At 41.5% G+C, this 15334-nt stretch overlaps 1 protein-coding gene across 1 annotated transcript in view; it reads left to right on the top strand.

The window, feature by feature from the left end:
• MYH7B (myosin heavy chain 7B) overlaps positions 1-15334 on the top strand; it is a 156298-nt gene that overhangs the window by 44821 nt on the left and 96143 nt on the right. Inside the window, exons 13-18 of the mRNA XM_069243897.1 lie at positions 751-869; positions 2156-2305; positions 6154-6324; positions 9887-10066; positions 10155-10287; positions 13415-13491. Coding sequence (XP_069099998.1) covers positions 751-869; positions 2156-2305; positions 6154-6324; positions 9887-10066; positions 10155-10287; positions 13415-13491 — 830 coding nt within the window. The remainder of the gene's footprint in view (positions 1-750; positions 870-2155; positions 2306-6153; positions 6325-9886; positions 10067-10154; positions 10288-13414; positions 13492-15334) is intronic.

Here is a 15334-nt window from a genome sequence, read left to right as displayed (position 1 = left end):
TCCCATCTGTATAGTCAAGCAAATGGGGCTGCAAAAATGTTCCTCACATACACATGAGGAATAAAAGAATCTCAAGTCATAGAAATTGATTAGATAAGTTGATACATTGATCTACTAGAAATGGAGAAAATCACATGCATTTTCTCTGACGGGGCAAAAACTGTGAGGTTGCCTGGCTCTGTTTCTAACTCAAACAGGATAGGAATTTGTGAAAGTCATCTGTCCTAGATATCTCAGAGTGCTCTGGATATTAACTGTAGTGAAAGCAAAGGGGACAAACAGTAATTGAGCAGGGGCATTGGTCATTGTAAAGCCCCAGTGGTAGGACAAGTCTAACCTTAGATTTTGTACTCAAAGGAAACCCTTGGGATGGGGAAGGATGGCTTGTGGGGGGAAAAGATCAATCAAAATATTTGAACTATAAACAGAGGCAGTTAGAAAAAAAGCGAAATGTTGTACTGGCTTTAAAATTCTGGGTGTGTGTTGCTATATTCTCAGAGATGTATGTGGGCCTGGCATGGAATGTGTTATTAATGCCCTGCCTGTAGTTGAACACAAAGAACTACAATAGCTGTGGATTTTCTGTGACTAGTGTAACTTTTCCAGCCTCCAGGCAAACAGATTGGGTGTCAACTTTGAAGATTCTAGTCCTTTTAGACTCTGTCATTACAGCCTTTGTTATATTGATTGTTGGATATTAAGTGGACTAGCAGCACTGTGTGAGCTGAACCATGCCTGTGCTTCTTCCAGGTGCCGATAAGGCTGCCTACCTGATGGGAATCAGCTCAGCAGATCTCATCAAAGGTCTTCTCCATCCCAGGGTCAAAGTGGGCAACGAATATGTGACCAAAGGTCAAAACGTTGAGCAGGTACGTGGCTGGAGGCAATTGTGAATTTGTAGGGCACAGATTTAGTCTAAAAAAGAAAGAGGCTGTTAATTGCATGCGATGCTTGGCAAATTCGATTATTGACAGTGAGTTACTGTAAGGCGGTGGGCCAATGAACAGATAAAACCACTGGATAACCAAAAGGAGACACCCTCTCAGTAAAGAGGAACATCCGAGATATATTATTCTCAGGAGTAAACCACTGCCCTCCGCACATGCAAAGTCTGCAGGCACAATGATGATCTATATATTGTTTCCCTAGGGAAGGGGGCCACCATGAAAAGTATAGATTGGTGACACCTATTATTTCGTAGGACTGTGTTTTATGTTTCCCTATTTCACCAATGTGTGTGTGCTTCCCCAAACATTGTTGATAAGAAATAAATATAGCACTAGGGGTCATAATGTACGAGGTCCATTTGCAGTTTCAAACCTTGTGATATATAAAAGGGCTTTTGCAACCTTTTCTGAATTGCAAATAGAAAGGGACACCCCCATTCTATTTACTAGATTGAAAGGTATGTTTCAATAGTTTGTGGCCGCAGTTGCAGTTGTTAACCATTAATCAGTTACAGACCGACGATTTGGGGTGCTAGCTGATTTGAAACAGTAAAGCTGTCCTCAATGCAACTGTGTTGGCTTCCATGGGGGAACTGACTGTGGTCCAGAGGAACACGGCCTCCTGCGCCAATGTCTTCGGAAACCGGAATGTTTTGGACAGTGGTTGCTTAAAATGTTTCCCTTATGATAATGTATATGTAGGGACAGAGTTCTGCTGCCCCTTGAAGGCCTCCATTGCTGCAACCAGAGCCTGTCACAGGCTGTTGCAAATGTCTACCTGCCTATTTATTATATATTAGGCAAGTTGTTTTAAGACCCCATGAAATGGTGACGTGACATATTAGTACATAGGTTGCATATCAAATTAACAGGCAGGTTCCAAAAATTCGGTTCACAATTTGCACCAATTATTTGACACCTTTCTGTACATACTTCAGGCTCTGATCAATGTAAAAAAGTCACAGAAAGTACCTTAATGCAAAAGAAAAGCTAATTCAGCTACCACTCGGTTATCCAGCAGGGAAAATCAAAACCTTTTCTGTTACACATGTGAGCAACCTTAACGGTGCTTTTAGAAGTATAAGTTGTCAGTGGGAAATACTGAAACAAACAGAGCTGCCGGTTTGTTTGTTTTCTCTTGAGACAGTGGGGGGTTCCAAATTATTATGTCTTGTCAATGATGTCCAAACCATCTTGTGCTCTTGCAGGTTGTGTACGCTGTAGGTGCCCTCGCCAAAGCAACGTATGATCGCATGTTCAAATGGCTGGTTACTCGTATCAACAAGACCCTCGACACCAAGTTAGCTAGGCAGTTCTTCATCGGAGTTTTGGACATTGCAGGGTTTGAAATCTTCGAGGTAAGTGTTCATTCAGTCTACCAGAGAACAGTTAGTTGGCAGACTACCACAATTTCAGATCAACAATTTCAACTTAACATTATATTGAATCCAAGAATTTGGATCTACAATAATTTAAGGTTAGCATTATTTTGGATGATGACTAAATAGGCAGGTAAATATATAAATTGGATATTAGGGTTTTAAATATACAAGTACATATATGTATATTGCTTTATATATATTCACTCTCACACACACACACACACACACTTATTACTGGGGTAGTGGTAGCTACTATGTCGTTTTAAGTGTTTTAAGTAGGGCTACCTTATACAGGAATTCCTCTGATTTTTTCCCATTAATAACTTTGTGACCATTTGACTAATCACCACAAAGCTTTGCAGACCTATTGCCGCTTCTAAATTGGTGGATGATGCAAAGTTTAGCAGTAATTGGTCAAGGGGGTGCAAAAAAAAAAGGGGTGGTCCCAAAACATGATTTGTTCCCCAATGCATTTTCCACACAATTTGTACTCATTTGTAGTGTCCAAACACCCAGGCAGATTTCATGAAATTTGGCAGGATTGTAGATTATGGCATCTAGATGATCCTTGCTGGTCTTAGAGGTAAGCAGGGTAAGTATCCTTTTAAGTTAGTAGGCATTTTAACTTAGTGATCTCAGGCCATGGTAGTGTGCCAAAATTTCACAGAAGTACCATGGTACATGGTGATGACAACTCATTATGTGATTGGCTAATAACTGGCTTTACAAAAGTTAAAGGCAGCCACGTGTTTTATCACATAATGGCTGTGCTGTGAGTTATGGCCTTAAATCAAGGTAAGTATTAGATTTTATCATTTGTCCTGTCTATTACCACTTAATTAAAGTGGTAATAGGTAGGAAAAATTATATGTAGTTTCTATATATTTTTGAAAAATCGCGGTGTACTGCAGTATTGCCTTGGAAGGACTGCAGTACCAAATACAAATTAAATAAAAAAATAAAAAATGCTTCAAAATTGCAAAAACAATGTAAAACATAGAAATGAACATGCAATGTAAAAGACAGCAAAATTAAAAGAAGACTTTTGCAAACAAATCTGCTTACTAGGTAATACCATTGTACTATGGAAAACTATTTAAAATATGTAGAAAATGTTAAAATATGTAAGAAACAAGAATAAAACCTAATAGTTACATATATTGAAGGCCCTAACCCAGCCAAAGTGTAATAAAAACAATATAGCTGCCTTTTAATTGTCATCACCATGTACAACACTATACCTCAACGTTATAGCAGTATACCATGGCACAAAATATAATTAAGGCCTACCAGTACTATTGTATTGCATTACCCTTGCATCACGCATGGTGTTGAATTGGTAACAAAATACTTGTCACACTTAGAAAGCAATGCAAGGCCACCATCTGTGACCCTCCATTGCCTGGTAAATCTAGCGAAACGAAAGACAGCGTAATTTGCTGTTTTGCATTACTCTGAACACCATAATCTAGATTCTTGGTCAATTTCATTAATATACTAATGCTCTCCATTCCACACCACCCTACACTACTCCACTATACACCACTCCACTGTACCGTATTTTGCTGTACACCACTCAACTGCACACCACTCCACATTATGCCACTCCACTCCATGCTATTACACTGTACACCACTTCACTCTGTTACTCCACTATTCACCACTACACTGTACGCAAATCCATTGTATGCCCCTTCACTCTGCTCCACTCTATGCCACTCCACAACACTCCACTATATGGTATTATACTCAATGCCACTCCATTCTGTGACACGGCAGTCTACACCACTCCACTGTACTCACCTCAACCTCACTATATGTATGTAAAGATATGATATGATATTAATTAAGGTAATGGTTTAATATATAGGGTTTAAAGTTTTACCCCCATACAAAAGAACAGTAACAGCACTAATGAAATTTAACATAAAGGGGTGTTTGGGGGGTTTATCCCAATTCAAATTTCTAAAGAAAATGGTTTAAATATATGTGTGTTTGTGGAGGGTTTACACTAAAACATTAAAAAATGCTTAAAACTTAAAAGGTAAGAAATAATACAAACTTAAAAAACAAAATAAACAATTTGAAGTAATTGCAAGAGCACTTACCAGGCCGGAAAACAAATGACCTGAAATAATAGTAATCCGAAACTGTGGTTGTCTGAATAGTGGCAGGCCTAGTTAACGGAATTAACTCGAGCCCCATTTGATATTTCACCAAAACGACTGTGTGAGGGAGAGACTTGTAACAAGATTGCTACATCATCCAAACAGGCAGCACCACTCCTACGTAACTGGCTCGTTTTTTAACTGTACATATTATTGGTGAAGTTGTTTTCAAGTACAAATTCTCAATTTTGGAGCAGAGGAACCATCATGCACTCCCTCTTCCAGTCTTATTTGCCTTTAAGAAGCAATTACCTAAGATAAAATGTCACAAGTTCATTTCAAGTCAGTCCATATCCGGCTCAATTATCAGAATTACTCCAACATAGAAGTACTTTTGACAAGCATGTTCACCAAATACTGAACATTACAGTTCCTTGACATGGAGCCTGCTTCACCAAGTTATTGCAGGGGCCCATGCCAGGTCATATGAGCTACATCAAGGACAGATGGCTTGTGCGCCCACAGCATGTCCTAACCCACAGCCCTGATTTTACATTACAAATACCTGGAAATTATCACACTACCTCAGTCCTCTGACACATTCATAAAAAAACTCATCTATTAATTTTTCAGAAAACCAACCAATCCACGCCGGACACCAAAGCCACTTTGAGTTGAATCCAGAAAGTGGGGTAGAAGCGCTAAAAAATAGGCAAGGAACTAATTAATTTAAACACTGTGCTATTAAATTACTTCATCGAAGGAAGTGTCATCGCATCTATCTGCCCTTGAGGTGCATTGACATGGGTCTATTACCAGTCAAAGCTGAGTTACCATATTTGCTATGCATATATTATATATTCATCAGCTTTATTTATCTTAATTCAAATGTTTGTAGCGATGCATGAACCTATACCTAAAAATACAAAAAAGCTATGTGTGCATTTCTAATTATTCAATCACACATTCCATGCAATAGAACGATTGAAACAGAGAGTAAGAAATGGAACCATTTCCTCAATAAGCATTGCACTGTTATGCTATTGTTCTTTATATGTACATGTATAAAGTTTTTCTTCAACGGAAGTCGGATGCTTTTGACCGTGATCTGTCTGTTAGTGCTCTGAAGTAGCCTTTTGATTGAGTGAGTACTATAAAAATATATCACATATAGATATCGATATTATCACACATATAAATGTGAAAACTTATTTTACAAATAAGTGTGTCTATAATAAAGTCATATATATTTTAGGCACATATTAATGGTGAATTCATCTTTTAACGGACAGAAAGTGACATTTTTAAAACAAATGTGGCGATGGCTTTGAATCGCAGCCATGTATGCATCTCCCCTGCAGCGTACAGCTGTTGTAGTTAACTTAACACCATTCCAGATTCTGTCACAGAGCAGAAGGGGGCTGCTAATAGTGATCATACCACCGAGATGAAAGGGCCTCCTTTTGTCTTCCTAAATTGTCCTTCTCACAAAACATAGTCACACCGTTGCCTTACCTTCATCCTCTGTACATGAAACATTGCTGAGTCGGATCACCATAACCTAGCATCCATTCCACTTAATTAAGAACACAGGAGCACTAACTGAAATAACAAAAAGTCCCAAACCATTGCTACAGCGTCTAAAGCTGAGTGTCGAGCAGGGTAGATCCATTTCACGTGTCCTGCCTCTAATGTCTCATTAACTCACTTTTGCAGTTCAACAGCTTTGAGCAACTATGCATCAACTTCACCAATGAAAAGCTGCAACAGTTTTTCAACCACCACATGTTTGTCCTGGAGCAAGAAGAATATAAGAAAGAAGGAATCGAATGGGTGTTCATTGACTTCGGCTTGGACCTGCAGCCATGCATAGACCTTATCGAAAAGGTAAAGAACGCAATAAAATGCACACATCATACAAAGACTGTTCTCTTTGACTAGGCAGCTCTATATTACAGATGCCCTCCTCTCAGTCTTTACTGCTTGTGATCTCCAGTGGAGTGAGGGACAGTCCTCCCCGAGCCTGCCCTCCTCAAAAGCACCAATCACCTGGGTCAAAAGGAGCACCTGGGTACCAAAAAACCTTTCAACAGGACTGCTCAAAGTATAACAGGTTGCAACGTCCTTACTGGAACTAGAACACGTGCCTCCAAGATGTGCACAGTTTTAGCAAGTGATGTTTGATCAGGCACAAAGAGTCCCGAAAGAGAAGGCTGCCAGATATAAATTAGGACTGTGTCACGGAACACTCTTTCTATGCTCTGCATTTCATTAGACAGTAATGCCCTTGCTTTTAATTATGCTGTTCCTGTATCTCATGCATATTAATAAGGCAGTGAGCTTTTCATGTTTGACATGTGACTATGCTCTCACTTGTCACTTGAGCCTGCTTGTCAGTGCCCCTTGGTAACATTGGATCATTAATAATAAGGGTTTTAGGGGTCCAAGTGTTAGCAGTTTCCAACTCCTCTTACATTGACCTTAAGTGTTAACAAAGAAAGAAAACATATTTCGCACAGAGTAGAATTATCAGTAATCACAATGCTAACTAGAAATTCGGTGTGGGTTATTTTAATGTAAATCTTTGGCTACTTTAGGAGTGGGGCATAAAGCACAACTTAGTGGCCTTGTTAGTATTCTGCTAATATAGCCTAATAACTTTTGTGCAGAGATATCATTAATGTTTTCGATTACCACCCTCACGTGGCCAATAGTGTTGTAGGAAAGTGCCCTCTTTTTGGCATGTTACCCCCCAATTTCTGCCTGATGTCGGTTTGTTTTTGACTGTGTCACTGGGATCCTACTGGTCAGGACCCCAGTGCTTATGGATTATAGCCGGTGTGTTTCACTGTTTTCTAAATTGTCACTGAAGTCCTACTAATCAGGACCCAAGTGCTCATGCTCTCTCTGCTTCCAAATTTATCACTACATACTGGTATCTCAGTATTTCACTCCAAATTGGCACACTGGCCCCCCATTATAAGTCCCTAGTATATAGTACCTAGGTACTCAGGGCATTGGAGTTCCAGGGGATCCCTATAGGCTGCAGCATTCCTTTTGTCACCCATAGGGAGCCTATGCATAGGCTTCTACAGGACTGCCACTGCAGCCTGTGTGAAATAGTGCATGCACTATTTCACAGCCATTTTCACTGCACCAGGTCACTTATCAGTCACCTATATGTCAGGTCTTCCAACCCTGAAGGCTGGGTGCAAAGTACCTGTGTGTGAGGGCACCTCTGCACTAGCAGAGGTGCTCCCACATCATCCAGGCCCATTTTCCCAGACTTCTTGAGTGTGGGATGCAATTTTACATGTGCATTGGACATAGGTCAATATTTATGTCCAGCTTCACAAGGGTAACCCCAAATATGGCCATGGAAGGTGTCTAGCAACTGGGAATTGTACCCCAAGACTGATTCCAGTATTGGTTGCGCAATCCCATGGACTCTGGGGGCTCCACATTGGACCCCCAGTACTGCCATACCAGCCTTCTGAAGTCTTCCAGGCAGCCCTAGCTGCTGCCACCTCACAGACAGGCTTCTGCCCTCCTGAGGCTTAAGTAGCTCAATCCCAGGAAGGCAGAACAAAGCATTTTCTTCGGGAGAGGGTGTTACACCCTCTCCCTTTGGAAAAGGGTGTTGCAGGCATGGGAGAGGCATCCCCCCAGAGCCTCTGGTAATGCTTTGAAGGGCACAGATGGTGCCTTCCCTGCATAATCCAGCCTACACCTTTACTTCATCTTCTACTGACAGATCAACCGCTTACCGCTCCAGGAACTCTACAACTTGCAACAAAGAAGTAAAGACGACTTCTGCAAACTTGTAACTTCAGCTTCTGCCAGCAACTGCAACAGTTTCCAGGTTGTGCATCCTCTGAGGACTGCCTGCTATCAGCCTGCACATGAAGAACCAAAGGAATCTCCCATAGAGTGACGGTGTCACTTCCCTGCTTCTGCAGGCACCTCTCTGCAGCAACGACCGGTCCTGTGGGTCCCCTCTCTAGATGACGAGCGTGGATCCAGCACCATGGGTGGTGGACTAAAGTGACCCTGACAATCCCAAGGTCCAGCTTTCCAACTTTGGTGGAGGTAAGAGCTTGCCTCCCACGCAAGATACTACCCCCATGCACCACATGGCTTGTAGTTACCATGGCTTGTGTGCAACCTTCCACAAAGTTCTTTTTGCACATTACAGCTTAGACCCCCAGCACTTCATCCAGTGATGCACAGCTTCATGAATGGTTCTCCGGAGGTGTGGGATCCTTTTGTGTTGTGCTGCATGGACCTCCATTTGCACCTTCTTTGTCCCCATGCTGTTGGACTCCTGTGCTTTCTGCCTGGTCTTTTGAGGGCTCTCTGAGTTGCTGAGAGCGCCCTCTGTCTCCCCGTCCTGGGTAGAGGCCACCAGCTCCCTCCTGGTCATGGGCAGCACCATTTTCCGCTAACCACGAGCTTTGCGCGTGCCAAGGCTTGTTGGCAGAATCCAGCGACACCAACCAAACCGGATTCATCTATCCTGCACCAACCAGGAACCTGCATCTGCCTTCTTCGGTGCAATACTGACTTTGTCTTTTCACTGGTGGTTCTGCTTTTGCACCTTCATCCGGGTTAGCAGGGGCTCCTTTTCTCCCTGGACTCTTCAGTAGTACTTGGACTTGGCCCCCTTCTTCCACAGGTCTTCAGGTCCAGGAAGACATCGTTGGTGTCTTGCAGTCTCCTCTGGTTCTTGCATTATCTTCTGTCACGACTTCCAGTGTGTTTTAGGAAACGTGCTGTGTTTTACTCCTGCTTTCCTGGGCTTAGGGGTGGGGTCTATTACTTACTGTTCGTGTTTTCTTACACTCCCAGCGCCCCTCTACACACCACACTTGGCTAGGTGGGTAACCGACTTTTGCATTCCACTATTTTAGTATATGGTTTGTGTTCCACCTAGGCCCATTGCAACCTATTGTGATTTTCACTATTTGCACTGTTTTCTTACTGTGTACTTACCTATTTTCGGTTACTAGTGTATATATTGTGTGATTTACTTACCTCCTAAGGGAGTATGGTCTCCAAAGTATTTTTGGCCTTGTGTCACTAAAATAAAGTACCTTTATTTTTTAACATGGAGTATTGTCATTCATGTGTGTGAGTACTGTGTGACTACAGTGGTATGGCAAGAGCTTTGCATATCCTAGTTCAGTCTTGGCTGCTCTGCCTATAGCTACCTCTAGACAGCCTGGCTTCTAGACACTGACTACACTTCACTAATAAGGGATAACTGGACCTGGTATAAGGTGTAAGTACCTTTGGTACCCACTACAAGCCAGGCCAGCCTCCTACAAGTGTCCGGTGATCGGTTTTCACTGAGTAAATGTCACTTCATGTGGTCTCCACTGCTAAGGTAGCAGTGTAGATTGGAGTTTTAGATCACTTGCAAATCCTAATCATTGTTTTCTTGCTCTAGCCCTTGGGTATTCTGTCCATCCTGGAGGAGGAGTGCATGTTCCCCAAGGCCACCGACACAACCTTCAAAGCCAAGCTGTATGACAACCACCTGGGAAAGTCACCCAACTTTCAGAAGCCAAAGCTGGACAAGAAGCGCCGATACGAGCCTCATTTTGAACTGATGCATTATGCTGGTGTGGTATGTGATTTAATGGGTTTGGTTGTATATGTTTCCAATTTGGTGTGTGTTCAATGAGGTTAACTCTGGGTTTATTATTGATGGATAGGTGCCCTACAACATTATGGGGTGGCTGGACAAGAACAAGGACCCTCTGAACGAGACAGTGGTAACTGTCTTCCAAAAGTCTTCAAACAAACTTCTGGCAAGCCTTTATGAAAAGTATGTGAGCTCCTATTCAGGTAAGAAGACTTATAACATGAATGTACTCACATGATCTGGGAGACTCCTTGGTGGGTTGATGAACCTCCTTCTGAGGTTTATGTGCACTCAGCAGGAAACAAGTGATAATCATGTAACAGTAGTGTCAACAGTTAATTCTTCTTTGGTTGACTCACATAATTTCTGTTAATGTTAGTTTGTGTTAGAGTGTCTAATAAAAGTTTGTTAGAAACTTTGTAAATGGCATTCAAAACTTAAAAGAGACAAGTGCTGTTATAAGTTTGTGTTCTACCTTAGTCATCACATTTGGGAGTACATTGGAGTTTAGAACGACAGCCACTTCGGGCCTCATAATATGTGCACCGGTATAGTGGCTACATACCCCACCCCGTTCTAGAATTACTGATACTTGGAGTACTATCAACTCAGGGGGGTGGAGTTACCAGTGGATTACCAATGGGATTCCGGGGTTCTCCTTAGAAACGAGAAATTACATGCCGAATCTGCAATTCTTAATCTGGTTCTCCCAGCAATTTCGTAATCCTCTCATTTCCCCACTCCCTAATCCCCTTTTTCGAGTTTCACTTTATATTTCAGCTACTTACTGCAGACGAAATGTTCAGATAAAACAAAGTGGATCTACGGTTTTTCTGTGAATCTCTTAATCCCAGTGTGATTGTGACTGCTATCTGGGTTGCTCCGGAGAGCTATGTCAAACTTTTTATATTGATACCTAGAGGACCGACACACAGGATCCGTACGCTGCTTTGTGTTCCAAACAGTACAATATCTTTGAGCGAGCTGAATAAGACGATTTACACACTTCTAGTTACAGAACAGACATATAAGATGCAAAGGGCCAGATGTAGCAAGCAGTTTTGCCCATTCTGTGTCTATGGGAAAGTGTGTTCCTACATATGGCCCTAAGAGTGCAATGCTTTGAGTAAACTGAGTCGAACTTTTAATATTCTTTTCTTCTCTAGGAAAGAGTAGAATGCAGTGTTTTTCGGGAAAGCTGGCAAAGACATTATATATTCCAAGCTACAAATGAAAGTGTAACATTGCGTTGTGTTCCATTCAGTACTAGTTGATCGATAAAACTGGCTCCCACGTTGCATACTTCTATCCACACGAGAGAGATAGTGGCTGCGAGTCTTGGTCATTAGTAAATGCAATATTTTCCATTGAGCAAGACCAATCCACGTCACACATTATCCTAAAGCTGATGCTTGGTTGCCCTCACCGTCATCCCGGACACATTTAACCAACAGGTAACTCGGAAACACAGCAAAATACTTCAAACATTTAAAATAATGTTTATGGGGCTGTAGAGAAAGCAAACAATCAGTCTTTTATAAACCAAGCCTGGGCGGGAAGATATCCTTGGTCATAAACTAGGCAATTGCGTATTTAGATGGGATGGGGCACTCCATCGAACGCGAGCCTTTAGGTAAGTTAAACTGCCACAAAACCCACTTTCAAATAAAAAATACAGCACTTGTAAGGGTTAGATGACGATAACTATTTGAATAGTTATAGAATTAAATATTAAAGCAAGGAGGCTTCATAACACATAACTGAAAATAATAGAATAGCAGCTATGTCACTATTTTTTTAATGAGTGTATAATTAATAGCATCCCCTCCTCAAAGGGTATAAAGGGGATTAAGCGTTATTGTAATCCTACCCCCTATCCTATAGTAATCTCCCCATACATTATGTTCAGCCACTTCTCCGAACATGTATTTGTTTAGGGAAAGCTTACAAGGTTGAAGGTGATACCGCCACCTCCCTACTATTCGCAGGTGACAGCAGTGACAAGGTGGTACCCCCTACTTCAAGTTATGACAATATATTTTATTGTGGAGCAGGTAGGCATGACACTGTTCAGCTGATGTAGCCATCTTGAACTGTGCAGCTGGCCTGAAGGGGAAAGTGGGACACACCTGTGCGCCGTCCTCCCCACATATGCAACAACTACCTGGCTAAAGCCTCTGCTTGGTGAGGACGCAGCTAAATGCATAGCTAGACAGTCTGACCTTTGAAATTGGCCAAAAGATTTGTCCACCTGATGTGTCGTAGAGTAAGCTAAGCAGAATGTTCATGTTCCAGACATGCACCTTCATGCTCAGTTTCACATCCCAGAAGGCATAGGAATGGGAGCAAGTCAATCTGAGGAATGGCGCCTCTTTGGAATTCCCATTGCCTTTATTAGCCAAAAGTAAGAATCATGTCTGTATGAAGGTCTTGAAAACCACGTTCTTGTAAAGTCTTTTGATTACCTAAGCAACAGGCTCTTTTCTTCCCTTTCCACTTTTTCATTCACTATTTTTCTTGCCTTATATTTTGGAAGTGAGCGTTATAACATGATTACGGATAGCAGCAACACTATTCAAAAACTAAGAAACAATGCAGCACAAAACATATAGGGCACGATTGCAAAGTCAGAAACCAGAAAGGAGATTTGCGTATACTTCTATCTTGGATTTCTAACCTTTTATTACTCAAAAGATTTTTTTCTGGAGCCGTAGCCCTACACCACCCAGATTCTCTGCCTGCTAAGGCTAATGTAAAAGTGTAGTTTGGACCTTCTTTTTTCCTCTTTTTCTACAGAGCAAACCTCATCCCTTATACCCACATGAAATATGGGGGTATAACTGAAACCTTTTTGTAGATGCAAATGCTTATGTGAATTGTATGTATGTGTATAACCACCTGCAAAGGGTTTGCTAAAACCTTTTATACAACACTTCGTGCCCTTTCTTTTCTTCCCCGTTATGGTCTCCTTTCCTCACTTGATCAAATGGAAAATCAAGCACACATGGTATAATTTTGTGTCAGATAATGTGAAATAATTCTGTTACAAATCTGGTTTTGGGATCAGGAATTCCAACATAGAAGCTGAAAGGTCGATTTTTTCACTTGTATAGAGCGCTGATGAGTATACATTTGTGAATCTAGCACTTAGTAGGTAGAGAGAAAAAGTAGCTGTTAATACTCAGATGCTAGCATATCTATAATGGAGTCTCTCAGCGATTTCTCAAGTACTGTAATACAAATGACCAACACATTTCTTGACCGATTAAGATAGTTATGCACAGGATGTTCATAACTTCTTAGTAAAATTAATGTTCTTTTGCTCTATAGGCGAACCACCAAAATCAGGGGTCAAAGAAAAACGGAAGAAGGCGGCCTCTTTCCAGACAGTGTCCCAGCTGCACAAGGTGGGCAATTGACCAGGAAACACACTGACACAGAATGGGACATGTAAAGCACTGTCAATACAATCCCCGAAAGAACGACCTCAGTCTGGCAAATTTAGTCCTATTGGCTTCAATATTTTCAAACTTTAGGGACAGTAGACATTGGGAAGACATAATACTTATTGACTTTACTAACCATGCTATCATTTCCATACCACAGGGTACGTAACCTTCAATTCTGATTCTTTTCAGTAACTGTATGTAGATTGTTGTTCGGTTCTGGGGAAAGGGTGGTTGAAGAGCAGAAAGAGAAGAGGTGGGACCGCTGGATTATTGGGTTGCTCTTATTCTATCCCAAGATGTCCCTCTGGCGGCTCTTTCTGCAATAGAGAGAGAGGCTGTTAAGACTTGCAGTGATGTTTAGATTTCTTATGACATGAACATCACTTTAAGTCTGTGCTGCTTCTCTTCTCGCTTTTCTTTGCAGACTACGCAGAGGAGGGTGGCTGTGCCTTGTACAGGGAACCCCTACAACTAAAAATCTGCGTATTCATTTGATGGACATTGTCAGGCAACCACTTTCATTCCCAGGATCCAAAGATCATGCTAAGTTTGGAATGGAGATCATTAAGAACTCAATCACAGCATGCCCCTAAAGCATGTAAATATTGTCACACAAAAAACGTGGTCTCTGGAAAACACAGGTTTAGCCGTTTGCCCATGAAAGAGGCGGCCTCTATATCCACAAACAACTCTGTTTTAACTCTCTGTGGTCACACCACCTCCTCGCTGAGGCCATATTTCTAGCCTGTGAATAAGGAGACAAATATTGACTTGGTGTATCATTTGCCTGAAGTCCTCTGGATATCATTGTAGCTAGATCGGAAGTACTGGTTCTGTTCAACAAGGCCACGAGAGCAACCAGGTATGCTGTAGTTGTGAATTCCTTTGTCTCAATCCAATGGTCAGTGACTGGGGATGGCCATAGTTGTAGTCAGAGGATAAACGGGTTGTTTAGATCAATGGTTGCAGGGAGAATGCTAGTGCTAGGGCATTCCAAGACTGCACTCTGTTTTCAACGGTTGGTGATAAACATGGATAAAAACACAATGCCATTGGTTGGGAATGGCCAAGGCTGCACTGTGTTGGTCAGTAGTGGGCATGGCCACGGTTGCATTATGCTGTTCAGTGGTTGGAGATGACCAAGGCTGCACTATGTTAGTTAGTAGTTGAGGATGACAAACACCTTACTCTATTGTCAAGTGATTGAGGATAGACATGAGTAAAAACAAAATATCAATGGTTGGTGATGGCCAATGCTGTACTCTGTTGTTCAATAGTTAGGGGTAAACAAAGATACACGATGTTGTTCAGTGGTTACAGATAACCAGCACTGCACTCTATTTTTTATTGGGTGGGTATGGGAGTGACTACAAACACAATGCCAGTGTTAAGGATCGTACAGAACAACATGGACAATACAAATAAATCAAATACGAACCATAGAATATGAACATATATTGAAAGGAATTTAAGAAATCTCTGTAAAAATCCTAAGGTTGATAATACATCGAGCAGATGTCTTCTGGATACTGTACCAATGTAAACATGCTTTATCCAATATGAATTCATCATATGCCAACATGGGAAGGGGTGTGAAGATCTGAACTACAGAGACAAGTGGCTTGTAATCATTTATTTCTATTGACTTGAATCATTAAATGTAGGTCATGAATCCTGTATGATAACACATATATACGATTTGATGAATTACCTTTGATTAACACAATAAGTAATACTCCAAAATGAGTCCCATGGGCCAACCACATTATATTGTATACTTTCCTAGCCCCAGTGGACATAT

The sequence above is a fragment of the Pleurodeles waltl genome, chromosome 7 (assembly GCF_031143425.1).
Source record: "Pleurodeles waltl isolate 20211129_DDA chromosome 7, aPleWal1.hap1.20221129, whole genome shotgun sequence".
Lineage (NCBI taxonomy): Eukaryota > Metazoa > Chordata > Amphibia > Caudata > Salamandridae > Pleurodeles > Pleurodeles waltl.
Note: the sequence above shows the minus strand (reverse complement) of the source record. Positions and strands in the feature narration are given on the sequence as shown.